This window comes from Scyliorhinus torazame, chromosome 5 (genome assembly GCF_047496885.1).
Source record: "Scyliorhinus torazame isolate Kashiwa2021f chromosome 5, sScyTor2.1, whole genome shotgun sequence".
In the NCBI taxonomy this organism is placed as follows: Eukaryota; Metazoa; Chordata; class Chondrichthyes; order Carcharhiniformes; family Scyliorhinidae; genus Scyliorhinus; species Scyliorhinus torazame.
The window spans coordinates 145,321,111-145,339,576 of NC_092711.1; the positions used below are offsets into that span (position 1 = coordinate 145,321,111).

Below are 18,466 nucleotides of genomic sequence, written 5' to 3' on the forward strand. Positions count from 1 at the left end.
TTATGTTTTGTTGACTTTATCCTACTCTGGTACAGACAGGGCTATTATCCGTGAAAGGAGCAGTTTGGGGAAACTTTGGTGCTTCTGGTGTAAAGTGAATTGGAGGAAGGGGGTAATGGTGCACACCCGATTGTGATGTGAAAATCTGTTCCTGTCTCTCTGTCGCCTAACTAATGGTGGCAGTTAATCTGCAAATTTTCCCAGGGAATGTACGGGGCATCCATCACCCTATCAGAAGGAAAAATATCCTCTCCCTTCTTAAGGAGAAAGTCGACATAACCTTAGTGCAGAAAACTCATCTGGATGATGAGGAACAGTTCTGGTCAGCCTATTATAGGAAGGATATTGTTAAACTAGAAAGAGTGCAGAAGAGATTTACGAAGATGCTGCCAGGACTTGATGTTCTGAGTTATAAGGAGAAGCTGGATAGGCTGGGACTTTTTTTACCTGGAGCGTAGGAGGGTTAGGTGTGATATTATAGAAGTCTATAAAATAATGAGCACAGAGAAGGTATATAGTCGACATCTTTTCCCTAAGGTAGAGGAGTCTAGAACTAGAGGGCATAGGTTTACGGTGAGAGCAGAGAGATACAAAAGAAACCAGTGGGGAAGTTTCTTCACACAGAGGGTGGTGAGCATCTGGAACGGCTGCCAGAGGCAGTGGGAGAGGCGGGTACAATTTTGTCCTTTAAAAAGCAGTTAGACAGTTACATGGGCAGGGTGGGTATAGAGGGATATGGGCCAAATGCTGGCAAGTGGGGCTAGCTTAGTGATAGAAACTGGCCGGCATGGACAAGCTGGGCCGAAGGGCCTGTTTCCAAGCTGTAAACATCTATGACTCTACCTGGAACAAAAAGAAACCTTGCCTCAAGTTTGTTAAGCTCCAATCACCAGGAGCGAAGGGAGGAGATGGTCTCCCGAAAATCAGGCTTCATCAATTGGCCTCTCGTCTTAGGTTCATAAGGGACTGGGTTAGGATGGGCCCAACATTCATCTGACTCAATACAGAAGCAGACCAGTCAGGTCTCCCTCTATCCAAAACTGGCATAGGCTGATTATGGAATGCATCTCCATGCAATTTTTAATGTCTATAATTCATTCCGAGTCTGATGCATTGGGTAAAGTATGGGACTCCTATCTCAAATACATACGCTCCAATTTGACTGACTTGCCATGAGTGAATTCAATTTAACTTAGGCCGGGAGTAGGGCACAGTGGTTAATGCTGCTACCTCAGCGCCAGGGACCCAGGTTCAATTCCAGCCTTGGGTGGCTGTCTGTGTGGAGTTTGCACATTCTCCTTGTGTCTTTGTGGGTTTCCTCCGGTTGCTCCAGTTTCCTCCCACTTTCCAAAGATGTGCAGCTAAAGTGGATTGGTCACGCTAAATTGCCCCTTTGTGTCCAAGATGTTTAGGTTAGGTGGCTTGACCATGATCAATGCACCGGGTTACGAGGATAGGATGGGAAGTGGGCTTCAGTGAAGTGTTCTTTCTGAGGCTCACTGCAGACTTGAGGGGTGAATGGCCTTCTGCACTATAGGAGTTCCATGTCATCTATGTTGTGTTATTCATTTTAATTTGTATATGCTGTTAGTCTGTTTGTAATATTTTACAAACTGAATTGTTATCCTCTGTTTTTATATAATCTTACTCTCTTTCCACACTCACTATTTTAACCTGTTAACTGGTTGTTCAATTGATCTGGCATTTCATCTCGAGGCTCTGGTCCTTCAAATACCCTGTTCCAAATTAATTCTGCAATGTGTTGCTTGTATTTATGTTGGCAATGTCTCTTGTTCCGTTCTGTGCCCATTTTGCAGCATTTTTTCTGTTACTCTGTTGCATTCATCGTTTAAAAAATTATTTAAAAATAACAACTTATTAAAAATCTGTCCAACTCATCCGTGAATATATTCAATGAGCCCCACACCCCACTGGTCCCTGTTGAAAAGAAATCCAGAGACTAACAACCCTCTGAGGGAAGAGATGACTGGAAATATATAACATAACTACAGTACAATATTACAGGGCTAGAAATAATAATAAATGTACTTTATTACAGAACCATAAATAATATATCTAATCTGTACCATATAACACGAGACATGTCTCTGTCTGGTATTAATTTACTGTCTCCTTAAATGTCAGCCATTGCCTGGAGAAACCAGCCGTTCAATTGTGAACCTTAGGAAAGAGACCATCCTTTTAGCCAGACGAATAAATGTGTCAAGTTAAGGGAGCAAAGGATGTAAATGTCTTTAAGAGAGAGAGAGAGACCTGGGCCAAGCTTTCCAGAGTCTGCACCCTCCCTGGATTCACTTCCTTTCCCTTCAGTTGCTGCAAGTGACCAATTGAAGGTCAGAATGAGAAAAGAAATGGAAAGGGGGAGAAAATAAAGTGTTTTACTCGCAGATATTGGAGACAGGAGTCGATTTCCGTCAGTGCAAATTTCAATCTTCATTCACATAAACACGCGCTGTGATTGGCTGGTGGACCAGAGTACTTCCGGTCCTCCAATTCGATCCATTGGTCAACACCTCAGCCTGAAGGTCAGGGGGTGGGCTCTACCCCGCACATGCGCAGTCTCCCCACTTCCTTGGACATGCGCAATCTTGGATCGAGGGGGGAGATCACCGAGCGGCTTCTCGCTCTGGCTGGAGCTGGTTGCCTGGAAACCTTGTCTGGGGCAGGTGTGGAGGGAGAACAATTGGTGGGGGTGGGGCTCTCGTGTCCGCGCGCCGGGCCTTCCCGTGTCCGCGCGCCGGGCCTTCCCGTGTCCGCGCGCTGGGCCCGCGCGCTGGGCCCGCGCACTGGAACCCGGAGATATGTTTGGGGCCTTTCCGCGGATGTGGAAGAATGGGGCGGGGGAGTGCGCACGCGCGGGCTCGCCTGCTGGCGGCTTCGTTTTATTGATTGTTTAGAGCTTTTTGTCTTTGGTGCAGCTGATGTGTTTTTGCATCGTGACTATTGTGTTTTGTGTGTTTACCCTGTCCTCTGCCTTGGTCTCTTGGGCAATGGAACCGCCTTTTGGGGCTGAACTGTGCCCCTCCGGGGAGGGGAGGGGTCTCTCTCGGTGTCGGTGTGTCCTTTCCTGATGGTCGGTGCTGCTCATTCTCTCACACACACTCTCACAGACCGGCACGTGCAGCATTCACTCAGATACTCCTTCACACACGCCTGCTCTTGCTGACATGCATGTACTGCTTCCACACCCATACTTTCCCACACGCACGTTGGGTCCGTTCCCACCGATGGGGGTCTACCGCTGGGAGGGGGGTCGATGGCGGCTTTGTTTTCTTGCTGATTGTTCTGTATTCAGCTTTGTCCTGTTGCATTGTCGAATTGTTAACAAACCAAAAGCTCCAAAACTTCCTCCTCCAAAACATCTGGGAGGAAATCAATGTTTCCCCCTTTTCTTATTCTCACCTTCAGTTGGTCACTTGCAGCAACTGAAGGAAAATGAAGTGAATCCAGGGAGGGTGCAGACTCTGCAAAGCTTGGCCCAGGTCTCTCTCTCTTAAAGACATTGCAATGAAATGAAAATCGCTTATTGTCACAAGTAGGCTTCAAATGAAGTTACTGTGAAAAGCCCCTAGTCGCCACATTCCGACGCCTGTTCGGGGAGGCAGTTACAGGAATTGAACCGTGCTGCTGGCCTGCCTTGGTCTGCTTTCAAAGCCAGCGATTTAGCCCTGTGCTAAACAGCCCCTTTGCTCCCATTGACATCCTTTGCTCCCTCAGCTTGACACATTTATTTGTCTGACTAAAATGTCTCTTTCCCAATGTTCACAATTAAAGGTCTGGTTTCCCCAGGAGATGGCTGACATTTAAGGGGACAGCAAATTAATATAGGCCAGAGATATGTTTAGTGTTATATGGTACATAATAGATATACTATTTATGGTTCTGCAATAAAATACATTTCTTATTATTTCTAGTTGTATAATATAGTACTGTAGCTATGTTATATATTTCCAGTCATGGAGTCATTACAGCACAGAAGAAATCCATTCAGTAACTCGAGTCCATATCGACTGTACAACAAACCAGTCAGTTCCATCCCCCCGCTATTTCCCCGTTCCCCTGCAAGTTAATTTCCTTCAAATACTGGTCCAATTTTATTTTTAAATCAATATTCGTCTCCACTTCCACCTCCATCGTAGGCAGAAAATTCTTAACCACTCGCTACCAAAATTAAATCCTTCCTCAGGGTGGCACGGTAGCACAGTGGTTAGCACTGTTGCTTCACAGTGCTAGGGACCTGGGTTCAATTCTTGGCTTGGGTCACTGTGGAGTCTGCACTTTCTTCCAGTGTCGACCTGGGTTTCCTCTGGTTGTCTCGGTTTCCTCCCATAATTCCCAAAAGACACTTGTTTTGTGAATTGGACATTCTGAATTCTCCCTCAATGTACCCGAACTGGCGCCGGAGTGTGGCGACTAGGGGATTTTCACAGTAACTCCATTGCAGTGTTAATGTAAACCAATTTGTGACACTAATAAAGATTATTATTAGATGCCCCCCCCCCCCCTTTTATCTAATCAAAAGACGCTTGGATGAAGATTTTCACTTCTTCAACAGTGAGCCTGGATCCCTCATGAATCAGCCCCTCAGGAGAATTGGGAGGATGAATATTAGACACAGCAGAGTGAGAATGGAGGGAGAGTGTGTGGTATGGAGAATTACAACATTTGGGGAACGAGTGAGGAAAGAATGTTCCAGAGAAACTAGAATTGTCTGTTCTGAATTTCTGTCCTGGATTGACAGTGATGTCTTTTGTTAACATCTTTTATAGGATATCAGAAGGTTAGAATCTACAGACTGAAATCTCAAACCAAACGTCACATCAAGATCTGGTGGACTCGCTCCATTCGCTGGGACTAGAATATCATAAGCTGTTAAATCTAGAAAAGAAAATGTTTCTCTGTTCTGACGGCTTCAAAAGATTTTAAACATCAGTGTGACTGGAAAAGCACCGAGACACACACACCCGAGTGAGAGTGTTCCAGAGCACTGACTGGAAAGAGCTTTAACCAGTTACACAGCCTGAAAAAACATCATACCATTCACAGCGGGGAGAGAACATACACGAGTTATGTGTGTGGACGAGGCTTCAACTGATCGTCAAACCTGGAGAAACACGAGGACACCCAAAACATGAAGAAACCCTGGAAATGTGGGGACTGTGGGAACGGATTCAGGACTCCATCTGCACTGGAAGCTCATCGACGCAGTCACACTGGGGAGAGGCCATTCACCTGCCCTCAGTGTGGGAAGGGATTCGCTCTGTTATCCTGCCTGCGGACACACCAGCGAGTTCACACCGGGGAGAGGCCGTTCACCTGCTCTCAGTGTGGGAAGGGGTTCACTCAGTTACCCAATCTGCAGACACACCAGCGAGTTCACACTGGGGAGAAGCCATTCACCTGCACTCAGTGTGGGAAGAGATTCTCTCACTTACCCAATCTGCAGAGACACCAGCAACTTCACACTGGGGAGAGGCCGTTCGCCTGCACTGAGTGTGGGAAGGAATTCATTCAGTTACTCAGTCTGAAGACACACCAGCGACTTCACACTGGGGAGAGGCCGTTCGCCTGCACTGTGTGTGGGAAGGGATTCACTCAGTTACCCAATCTGCAGAGACATCAGCGAGTTCACACTGGGGAGAAGCCGTTCACCTGCACTGAGTGTGGAAAGCGATTCACTCAGTCACCCGATCTGCGGGCACACCAGCGAGTTCACACTGGGGAGAGACCATTCACCTGCTCTCAATGTGGGAAGAGATTCACTCAGTCATCTAACCTGCTGATTCATCAGCGACGTCACACCGGTGAGAAGCCGTTCAGATGCTCTGTGTGTGGGAAGAATTTCATTCAGTCATCCAGCCTGCTGGTACACCAGCGCATTCACACTGGGGAGAGGCCATTCACCTGCTCTGTGTGTGGGAAGAATTTCATTCAGTCATCCCGCCTGCTGCAACACCAGCGCATTCACACTGGGGAGAGGCCATTCACCTGCACTGTGTGTGGGAAGGGATTCACTCGATTATCAATCCTGCAGACGCACCAACGAGTTCACACTGGGGAGAGACCGTTCACCTGCACTGTGTGTGGGAAGGGATTCTCTCGGTTATCCCACCAGCAGTCACACCAAAGAGTTCACAGATGATTACACGGGGTCAGATTCAGCTGTCGATGTTGATGTTAATCACATCCAGGATCAACCATGTTCATTCATATAATTTACAGTGCTGAAGGAGGCCATTCGGCCCATCGAGTCTGCACCGACCCTTGGAAAGGGCACCCCACTTAAACCCACACCTCCACCCTATCCCCATAACCCCACCTCACCTTTTTGGACACTAGGGGCAATTTATCAACCTGCACATCTTTGGACTGTGGGAAAAAACCGGTGCATCCGGAGAAACTCGCACAGATACAGGGAGAACGTGCAGACTCCGCACAGACAGTGACCTAAGCCTGGCTATCATACCTGGGACCCTGGAGCTGTGAAGCAACAGTGCTAATCACGGTGTTACCATGTCGCCCATTCTGACATCCTTCACTCCCTCTTTACACATTTATTTGTCTGGCTAAAAGGATGGTCTCTTTCCTAATGTTCATAATTAAAGGGCTGGTTTCCCAGGAGTTAGCGGTCATTTAAGGGAACTATAACTAATATAGGACAGAAACGTGTCAATTGCTATTTTAATAGAATTTACATTGCAGAAGGAGGCCATTCGGCCCATCGAGTCTGCACTGGCCCTTGGAAAGAGCACCCTACCTACTACCCACACCCTCATCCTATCCCAGTAACCCCATCCAACCTTTTTTGGACACTAAGGGCAATTTAGCATAGCCAATCCACCTGACCTGCACATCGTTGGACTGTGGGAGGAAACCGGAGCACCCGGAGGAAATCTACGCAGTCACGGCAAGTGCAAACTCGGTACAATCAGTGACCCAAGCCGGGAATCGAACCTGGGTCCCTGGAGCTATGAAGCAACTACTATAGTGCCCCCCCCCCCCCCACCCGATTAGATGTTTTATGATGTGCATTACAAACGATCTGAACTTTCAAAATACAATAATGTTTTCTTGCTCAAAGCAAAACAGCTTGCGCAGACTTAGAGTTAGAGTAGAAATATGAAAATACGAAATAAAGATAGTAGACAGCTGGGCAAATAGTATAGAGTGATTCTAGAATGGAAAATGTCTGCCAGGCCCCCTACCTTGAAGGAAAATGTTATAAATCTGAGTCCATCTGTTCCTACCCCTGTAACATGCTGATTGGTTTGGGTGAGTTCCCAATATATTTGATTGGATGATTAGTTGTAAATCATCAATATGTAACATAGGTCTGACTGTGTTGCATCTTTGGGTGTTTTCTGTGTGTGGGAATGTAACACTTATCAGGTATTTGCTGACTGCTATACTATTCATATTTTGAACAATGGTAGATTCATGTTAACTATGGTGCTCATTTTGACCTTCAGTAGAAATGTTGCGTTTGCTTCTAGTTAGACTGCAAATATTTCAAATGAATTCTGTATGCTTTGCAGATTTCTCTGTAAGCTATGTGTTTTTTTTAAATTGTAATGAAACTGATTAAACTCTGTGGTTTAGTAGAGAAACCATTTAAAATGGTTTTTAAACTGGGTTGTATTTAAAACAAAATGGCTAAATCAGTGATCCTTTTACCTATCAGAAATAGCTGGTTTCCTTCAGTCCTCCCTTTGATAGATCGAAAGATTAAGTGAGATGTGTCATAATAAAACAAAAGGAAGGAGAAATACGATAGGATAGGAAAAGCGCAAAGAGGAACTCATTCATATTGTCTTTGATGGTTTCCTTGTTTGAAAACAGCCTTCAACAATAGAGCGGGCAAGCTTTGCATTTCAAGCATTGCAGCAAAAATTCTTTAAAAATTATTATTATTCAATAACAATTAATCAATTAATTGAATTTGATTCTGCTGATTCAGTAATCTTTTAGCAATGCATTAGTAATTAAGTCAAATAATTGATAGGTTAGTAACGGTTCAAGAATGATATTTTAGTTCCATTTCATTAACTGGTGGTGCAGTGGGATTAATGTGAATCATTCTGATTGGTGGGGCCCTGCATTTCATGAATAGTTGGCTAACGCATTTGATCAACAGGAATGTTACGTAGATGATGAATCCTGCTACACAAAAGAAAAATATTCCCTGTACTATGGACATTCCTGTGGCTCCCAACCACCCGCATGTTTCTCCCAGATAGAGATATCTGAGGGTGTGTCAAGCTTTCTGACTTCTTCTTGAATGTGTGCTGCCAGATCTTTAACTTCTTTTGAATTATCTGGAATGAAAGTTCAACACTCCGCACCAATCAGGGCGCAGGTGCCACCTTTTTCGGCTAACACATAGTCAAGTGCCATTTGATTTTGTAATGCCACGGTTCGAATGGCTCGCATTTTGTCAGATTTTATTTGGGCCTCTCACATGAAGGCCAGGGTTATTTGGGAACCCGGGACGCACAGACTGTTGAGTGTTAGCGGTCGCGGAATTTGCCGTGACACCGTGACAAGCCAGGACCGCCACCCTACGGGAGTGCATGATAGGTAAAAGCCTCTGAGCACAGTTGCCTAGTACACCGGATACGCGATTGATAGATACGACACGGTTAACACATCATGGAAAAGAGAGGCACAAGGCAAAATACTCTGATACAAAAAAACAATGATCAGAGATGGGTGAGATCCCGACGCAGCCCCCGTAGAACAAAGAAACTGGTGGGATAAACAAAAGCGAGATCCGGCAAAAAAAATAAGGCAGGAGTCATCTTAGTTCACCAGTTAGAAGAGCAAATGACAGAAATGAAGTGCGTCCCCGTGCAGCGTTACACTAATAATGTAAACAACAGATATAAAGCCTTCACACCGTTAGAAAAACAGGCTAAATTAAAGGAATTGAGCTCTCACTCTCCCACATTCACACCAAATCATTTTAAGCATAGAAATAAAGCGAGAAAAGATAGCGGCAGTACAGATTGTACAAACCGGCAAAAGAATCACAGGAAATTGTTACAATTATGGCTAAGGACTGTAGGGTAAAGAAAGGGAACTGTAAACATTGCGGGAAATCAGGACACCACAGTCACAGTTGCTGGCATAAGACAGAATTCGGGAAATCTAACTCAATTAGCCCAAAAGATCATGCAGCATTCCTGGAATGGCTCAAGGAGACGGGAAAGAAACAGGCTCCCTGGGGATGGACATTTTAAATTAACTAAAGTTTAGACATGTCAAAAGGGAAAAAAAATAAAATAAAATGATGTTAAATCCAAAAGGTCAGACCTCGTGGTCATTGAGGAATGAGGAGGGAAGGTACAATGTCCCTTTTGCTCATCCAGAAGCATTGTAACCCAATTAATAAAATGTGGAAGCCGGGTGGATTTCAATAAGACAGACTGTGGCATAGTAAAAAAAAAAAAAGGGGGGGCTGAAAAGCTGAATAAGCTTTTTGTTCAGAAATATCTGAGAATGACAAATCACCTCCCAAAACAAAAAAAGGGGAGTAATGTAAATACAAGATTATGGTTAGAAACTTAACAAATGGGCTCTTGTCGAGAAGAACTTCAGATCGTTTCAAATTTGCAAGATGGGATTTCCGTTTGAGATTAAGCCATTCAAGCCGTCCAGATAAATTCAGCAGTAATTCAATTCATTTGAGTTTTTAAAAAACTTGTAAGATTTCTTTCAAACACTGGTTAAATAGCGAACATTGAAAATTGAAATCAGTTTACAGAACAAGAAAGAAATTTGAGTGAAATGAAAGGACAGAATAAATAAAGTTTTAGATCACGTAAAAGACGCAAATGGCATCGTTCCAAGTTCTCCGCCCCCTTAGGTTCCGTCCAAAATTTAACAGCAAGCTGTTGATCTGTAAAAACATATATGTCTCTAAGAATAGCTAATGCCTATAAAATCAATTAGTGGAAATTGACTTAAATGGAATAACATAGATAAAGTTTTATGATGAAGGAGAATGGAGGATCTTGTTCAGTATTTTAATTAAGTGATTGTGAAATTGCTGTCTCTTCAAGAATCTGTAGCCATGAGAAAGGGCTAACAGTTAACTATGATATTTGCGAGCTGTGATAATGTGTGTGTTTGGTTTATGAATGTTCATATATCTCTGCTAAGATTTATCTTCTGAGAAGTAACCTTGAGTTTATAATTTGGAACTTTAGAATAGGAACCATAAGGATTTTTACCGAACTAATTTTGGTTAAAGCACTGAAGTGCTAGGTTTCCTTTGTGAGTGTGGTGGTATTTGTGAGTCATCTGACATTGTGATTTAAAGATCATAGTTTGAGTGTAATTAACAAATTTTTCTTTTCAAAAGTTAGCATTGACATTTTAAGGGTAATTTTGATACACAAAGAATTTTAATCAGGATATAAAATCACGTGTGTAAGAATAAGAAAATATTAGTTTTATGGTGTTCATTGGAAGTTAGGATAGTTGAAATACATTTGACCAATCCGGTGTTGGATTAGTCCAGCGTTATAACTTCCCTGACACAACGCAGATGTATTAATTCTGAGATTGCAGAATTAAGTGTAAAGGACAGATGGGTTAACAAAATATGTCCATGTTCATGTTTCTTGTTTAAACAAAAGAAGGGTGGTGACAAAATGACGTCTGGCAGAGAACTCTTACTCCACCCCTTTTCAAACCAGCAGAGAATTGACCCGTGCTTTTTAATGCCTGGATTTGGTATGTCACTCTTGCGGGGACCATGAATTGGATTCAATTTGAATTGGTTTTTGGAGCAGGCGAGGAGCTGGATTCAGGGTTTGCCCCTGTCCACACTCTGAGCTCTGGCTTTGTAACTCTGATAAAGCAATTTAAAAAAACAGCTGAAGATGTATTTTTAATTGGAACTTACAAATTTTAAGTTTTGAATTGTCAGATATATTCAGATTAGCTAACCCACTCTGTCCCAAGCAGAATGGATCTTTTGTGTTTTACTTTACAAGTAACTGCAAGTGGAACACGATTTGCAGTAGCTTCAGGAATTTGAGATAGTTGGGTTATAGCAAACTGGCTAACTAAACAGACACGAGCATGTCAGGGTCGGGTTCAAGCCCAACAGAAACAGGCGCGCAACCACGAGGAAAATAGATATGAAAAGATTGTAAAATATGAGAACTACTAACCCCTGGATAACAGACGTGTTCGGCCCATACAGGAACAAGCTTAATACGGACAACACCTAACACCTGGTGACGACCAGGACACTTTTCCTTTAAATTTTCAGATTAAACATCCAAAAAAGGCTGGAACGACAGCGGAGGTTGTGGGGACTCGTGATGACTCTTGAGATCTCAGAACAACTACGAGCAGATAAGAGCGCAGGAAATCATTGATTTCACAACGGAGACAGGATGAACGTAGCTATATGAACTATGGTGCTTTCTATAATTTTATTGAAGGAACATTGATCCCAGCAGCCAGAGACTGGAACAATGGTAGAACTTATTTTAATGCGTGGCTGCAGGTACATTCGGGGAAAGACAGCCGATGCGTATACAAATTGTCACTGTACTTCTCGCAGGTTCAGGTATTGTTTATAATATGAAATAAATATGCATTGTGTTTTAAGTAAGGTTGTTTTGAAGCAGGCTGCCAATGATACGGGTGCCACTAGATTTTGAGGGCATGACAACCTACACAGGGTAAGAAGAGGCATAATCAATGATGCAGTGACTTGACTTAACACAGAAACTTCTATGGAAAAGTCACTAGACATACAAGGGATAAATGCAAAGGTGGAACAAGTTAAAGGAATAAGGAAAGGAATATTAGAGAAACCAGAGAAAGGTCTACCCAGCTTGAGAGAAGATGGCCTGGATATACAATTGAATAGGACAACAGTGTTTGGGACACACACTAAGACAATCAACAATAATTAATAAACTCATCGACCGAGAAACAGAGACAGCTGGAAGGCTCTGACAGGGGCAGCTTGAATAGACAGCCCTCAACTGGCTAAGCTAGCCAAATGACAAGGGACGCTGGAAAACTCTACTCTGAAGAGAGTAACCAGAGTATACTCAGCGATCCTCGACTGCAAAATGGACGAGATAACGGGGCTAGAGATGGTCCTGATGATCCCTATCATCACACCGGACTCAGGGCCATTCCCTCTCAACCAACTGGAGAACACTGGAATCGTACGGGCTAACACCTCCCTCAGGTACTATTCACCGAGACCTCTGCTATACGCAGGAATAATATATGGGATCTCCCTCACGGGGTGTAAACAGAAAGCGGACATTAAAGTGTGCCCCGACCCGGTAGGACAGGGAGAGTTGGACGAATGTGGGTTAATCAGAACTCATGGTTGTGCCTTAGAGATTACACCTGTCCCCATGCATTTTAAGTTTACGGAGGAAAAGGAAAATACTGCGTCTCCACCACCATAACCTATCGCTATAACTTTTGTTCTCCTTAGGTCCACCTAGCTACGGCCTAGCAAGGATTATTTGAGTTAGGATTATAAAGAGCCAGAGATGGTCCCACACCTTGCAGAAACTCTGAGGGAACGAAGACTCAAGATCAGCCAATCAGTTAAGCTTTACTACCAGTTAATGAAAAAAATCCATGCTTTGAAAAAAAAATACACGAGGAACTACTTCAGAGTGAAAGTTGGTGGCAGAGAGTGTGGGAGTGTAAGATGAGCTAACTTGCAAACTAGTATGAATAACATCATTTAATTACAGACAGCAGAGTTAGTCAGGGAGGCAGGCATGATTGATATCAAGGTATTAAACGTGACATACATGGGTTCATTTGAGGGGTGATCTTTGAATCACAGGCACGGTGTACGTATGGAACATCAGGGAGGTTACATGCCCCAAAGGCAGAATTAAAACACATCCTGCTGCCCTCATCGAATCATTGTGATCATCTGGGATTCAGTAAACTTCTTCCAGGACCAAAAGGAGGAATTGTTGGGGGACATTTTCTGATACTGGACTATGATATAAATTATAGTTGGCTCTGTAACTACATTTTTGCTCCGATATTACTTTTGAATAGTTCTGCTGAGACAAAAGGTACTCATTGGCTTAGATGCCTGTTCAGAAGAGGCAATTTGTAGGAATAGACCTTGGGCGCGATTCTCCGAAATGGAGGCAGAGTGTTTGCGGCGTCGTGAATGCCGTCGAGGTTCCCGATCCAGGGCCCGATAATGGGCTAGGAGCGGAGCCGCGTCATTTACACGCGCCAGGCCTTGGCGCCGCGTAAAGGCGGCGCCGCATACATGACGCAGCCGGTGCCGCATAACTGGCGTCACCCGCGCATGCGTGGTGCCGTCCTCGCTGAGTCCGCCCTGCAAGAAGATGTCAGACGGATCTTGCGGGGCTGCGGAAGAAAGGAGGTCCTCCTACAGAGAGTCTGGCCCGACGATCGCGGGCCAGACCCCATTTGAGGCCCGCGCCCCCCCCCCGGGTGCAGGATACCCCTCGCCCCCCCGCAGGCCGCCCCCCCCCCAACGTTCCCGCGCTGTTCCCGCCGGCAGCGACCAGGGGCGTCATTCTCTGACCCATCGCCGGGTTGGAGAATCGCCGGGTGCTGCCGTGAATCCCGCCCCCGCCGGTTGCCGAAGTCTCCGGTACCGGATATTCGGCGGGGGCGGGAATCGGGCCGCGCCGCTTGGCGGGCCCCCCCGCTGGATTCTCCGGCCCGGATGGGCCGAAGTCCCGCCAATAAATTGCCTGTCCCGCCGGTGTGGATTAAACCACCTTTTGAACGGCGGGACAAGGCGGCGTGGGCGGGCTCCGGGGTCCTGGGGAGGGTGCGGGGCGATCTGGCCCCGGGGGGTGCCCCCACGGTGGCCTGGCCTGCGATCGGGGCCCACCGATACGCGGGCGGGCCTGTGCCGTGGGGGCACTCTTTCCCTTCTGCCTCAGCCACGGTCACCACCATGGCGGAGGTGGAAGAGACTCCCTCCACTGCGCATGCGTGGGAAACTGTCAGCGGCCGCTGATGCTCCCGCGCATGCGCCGCCCCGAGATGTCATTTCCGCGCCAGCTGGCGGGGCAACAATGCCCATTTCCGCCAGCTGGCAGGGCGGAAATTCTTCCGGTGTCAGCCTAGCCCCTCAATGTTGGGGCTCGGCCCCCAAAGATGCAAAGCATTCCGCACCTTTGGGGCGGCGCGATGCCCGTCTGATTGGCGCCGTTTTGGGCGCCAGTCGGCGGACATCGCCCCGCTTCGGGAGAATTTCGCCCCAGGTGTGGACGGCGCCGGGGGTAACCCGCCATTTTGGGCATGCCGCTCGGCCCTTCCGGGCCTGAGAATAGCAGGGGTGCTGGAGAGTCACCATTTTGGGTGTCACGGGCGATTCTCCGGTCTGCGCCGCGTGGAACTCGACGGGGCCATTCTCGCCGCTTGGGAGAATCGCGGGAGGGCGTCAGACCGGCGTCGCGGGAAATGTGGCGACCCAGGCGGTTCTCCCAACCGGCGCGGGAGCGGAGAATCGCGCCCAGTGTATACACAATGTTTACTAATATCAGAAGGGACACAAAATGGCTGTTAGCTAAGATAGCAATACTAAAGACACAAAATGTCTGAACTAGCCACATTCCTGAACAATGGGTTGCAAGCTGTGTAGGCTACCTCATGGGAACTAGACATGGGTATTTCTAGGGAGTATGTTAACAGCCACTGATAACAACTTCACACAATAGCTCAAGGTCTCCAGCTGCAGACAGATATCTTTATGTTGAGTCTTGAGTGACTTTTGCATGAAGTTAGGGGCGGGTAAGACAACACCCACTTTAACCATATATGTGATAACTGGGATGCCAAGAAAATTGATTGACTGCATGTAATGAATTGTGACGTGAATAGAGTTGATTGATATGTTAATGAGATTGCAACTAATTCCACCCCTTGAATCTGTATATTAACCCAATGCGAACCTTAGCTCAAGTGAGAAAGAGTGCTGCCAAGCTGGGGAGCTTTCAGATCTTTCTCCCAGAGCTCTGATATAATAAACTGCTTCTTTACTCATTCATAAAGGCCTGCGTGTGAATATTTTCACCTCTAACAACTGGGAACTCACTTCAACATATACATATAAGCATATTTACTGATTAGAGTTAACAGAAGAATCTAAGGAAGAGTTTATTTAGATATTGAGTGGCCGTGACCTGGAATTTGTTTTATACAAGGGTGATGGCAGTGGAGTGGATTTACGACTTTAATATGAAATTGGTATTTTAAGTAAATAAACTTGCAGTGGATTGGGGATATCAAGGGGAAATGGAACTGACTGGATTGTCTACAGAGTCAGCATGGACTCCAGTTGCTGAATGCACTCGTTCTGTGTCATCATGACTGGAACTATATAACACAGCCACAGTATATATTACACTGGAAATAATAATAAACATACTTTATTACAGAGTCATAAACAATATACCTAATTTATGCCATATAACAACACTTGACATCATATATTAATTTACTGTCCTCTTAAATATCAGCCCTCGTTTGGGGAAACCAGCCGTTTAATTGTGAACATTGGGAAATAAACCAAAGGATGTCAATGTCTTTAAGAGAGAGAGACCTGTTGATGGGTCGCGCCCTCAGGACCACTGTGCCATCCATTCTTGTTCCTACACCCGACCATGCTCCAGTACTGCAAAGGATGTGACAGCAGCGTGCTCAGCAGAAGGTGGCACATGACACTCGGGCAACTGATCTTCCTGCCTTGGCGCCTGGAGACAACGTCCGCATCCACCTACCAGAGGGTGACTGGTCAGCAAGTGCCGAAGTTCTCCACCGCGTGGCTCCCCGCTCGTTCCTGGTTCACATGCCTGATGGCTCCATTCGCCTGCTTCCGTGTTCGCTACGTGATCATACACCGGTGCCACGCCCTCCTGTTGTTCCTGATGTCGACTTCGTGGAGCTTCCTGCCACCATGCCCATTCCTCTGTCACCTGTGGCGAGGCCCATTCCTCAGCCGGTGGATCCTGACCCACCCTTGAGGCGGTCAACCCGAATTCGTCGCCCACCTACGAGGCTGGACTTATGAGCCTGTTTGAACATTGAACTCACTGACGTATTATGCCACAATGTTAATATGTTTCTCTTTTTGTCGTTACAGGTGTTCGTTTTTGATGTTTGATGATTACGCTTGTTTTGTTTATGGTACAACCTCGTTGCTATGTTGCACCTGACACCTTCCTATGTATATAGTTTAGCCTCATGTACATGTTGTAGATATTGCACTCACACATTCAGCTGCACTCAGTACACATCTATATTTATTACCACATAGGCACATATTCTTGTAAAAAAGGAGGGATGTCATGATATTCAGATAAACATCATGGTGCAAACACATACACACTGGTGGACAGATCAACGGACCAATCAACACACACGCAACATCACAGCCAATCACAAGCAAGAGTACGCACTATAAAACGGGGAACACCACAGTTCCCGCTCATTCCAGCAGGAGACAGCTCAGGGCACAGAGCTCACAGCAAGCGACTCAGACATACACCATGTGCTGAGTGCCTCTTTAAGATAGTGTTAGGGTTGGGTCCACAGGTTAAAGGGTAAAGAACGAACCACAGTCATAAGTTTACAGATGTTGTTATTGATAGTAATAAAACAAAGTTGTACCATCTGCAACCGTGTTGGTTCGTCTGTATAGCGGAACACCCAACACAACACTGTCTCCAGCCTATGGTGAGTAAAACACTTTCTTTTGTCCCCCTTTCCATTTATTTTCTCATTCTGACCTTCAATTGGTCACTTGCAGCAACTGAAGGGAAAGGAAGTGAATCCAGGGAGGGTGTAGACTCTGGAAAGCTTGGCCCAGGTCTGTCTCTCTCTTAAAGACACGACAACTATAAACCATCCATGAGTCCTGCCCCTGACCAGCCTGTAATATAACAGGGGCCAGTTTAGCTCAAGTTGTTTGGACAGCTGGTTCATGATGCAGAGGGAGGCTTCAATTCCCGGCTGAGGTTATTCATGAAGGCACCAGCTTCTCAACCTTGTATCGTGCCTGAGTTGTGTTGATCCTCAGGTTAAATCACCACCAGTCAGATATACCTCTCAATGGGGAAAGCAGCCTATGGTCATCTGGGACCTTGGCGACTTTACCTTTAATCTAACAATTGAATCCACTCGATATAATCCTCACCCATTCCGAAGCCTCGAATCGGATGCACCAGATAATTCGACTTGATCGAAAGCTTTCTCTGCATCGAAGGAGATCACCAGCCCACCCACTGTGTATTTCTGAAAAGCCTGAATCACATTCAGCAACCGTCCAACATTGTTACTGGAAAACCCAGGCTCCCCCCGCCCCCGCACAATTGTTGGAAGGATGCCTTCTCGCCAAAACTTTAGATCGTAATTTGAAGTCAAGATTCAAAACAGATATTGGCCAACAAGAGGCACACTCCTCTGGATCCTTCAGAATCAAAGAGATAGTAGCCTCCCAAAGAGTCGATGACAGCATCGACTGAGTCAAAAGAGTGACAATACATACCCATCAATGGGTCCAACAACAAATCCTCAAGCCCCCTATAAAACTCACACCCACAGCCATCCGCTCCTGGTGCTTTACCCAACTGAGCTCCTTCATGGCCTTTGAGACCTCTTCCCTAGAAAGGGGAGCATTAAGAGGCTCACACTGGCTTTCTGAGGCCTCCATAAGCTTCAGGGAAGTGAATAAATGCTCCATATCCAGCAACACTTCACCAGACTTCAGAGACTTTATAATCCTGCATAGAATTCCCCAGATCCCTGTTTATCTCCTCTGTCCTCACAACCCTTCCCCCCCCCCCCCCCCCAAGCTGCCCAGAGGGAATTGTTCCAATGTCGGCCTTTTTTTTTGTCAAACAGGTCATGTATTTGCTCGGTTTATTCCCAAACTCGTACAACGTCTGCCTCGCAAACCTTTCTCGACCTGCTGCATCAATCATTAACCTCCTTCAGCAATAGCTTATTCGAGATCTCCTTGTAATTCTGCTCGGCCTTCGTGAAACAAACCCCCAGACATTGCTGGTTCTTCAGCATCCGAGCATAAACTTTACATGTCTCCCATAAAATGGAGGGGGGAATACCAGGGGTTGGGTTCACCCAAAGGAAGAACTCAAACTCGTTCTTACAATGCTTAGTAAATGAAGTATCTCTTATCAGAGAGGCAGCAAACCTCCACATTCTCGACCTGGGGGTGAACCCTCGAGTAGAATTCCAGAGTAACAGGGGGATGGTCCACAATCGATGGTCACGACGGTGCAAGAGGACACCAGGTGTAGGATCGTCCTTGACATAAAAATGTTGTTGATTCTAGTATGGCATTGATTAGGGCTGGAAAGAAGGTAAAATCTCCTCCCCTCAGGTGCAAAGTTCTCCAAACATCCACATAACCCACCTCCTCACAAGT

At 45.8% G+C, this 18,466-nt stretch overlaps 1 protein-coding gene across 1 annotated transcript in view; it reads left to right on the forward strand.

Annotated features, from left to right (window-relative positions):
- Positions 1-2,566: 2,566 nt before the first annotated feature.
- The window catches only part of LOC140421965 (uncharacterized), a 136,390-nt gene continuing 120,490 nt past the window's right edge, over positions 2,567-18,466 (forward strand). Inside the window, 2 exon segments of the mRNA XM_072506954.1 lie at positions 2,567-2,687; positions 4,791-6,151. Coding sequence (XP_072363055.1) covers positions 5,153-6,151 — 999 coding nt within the window. The 5' untranslated portion in view covers positions 2,567-2,687; positions 4,791-5,152.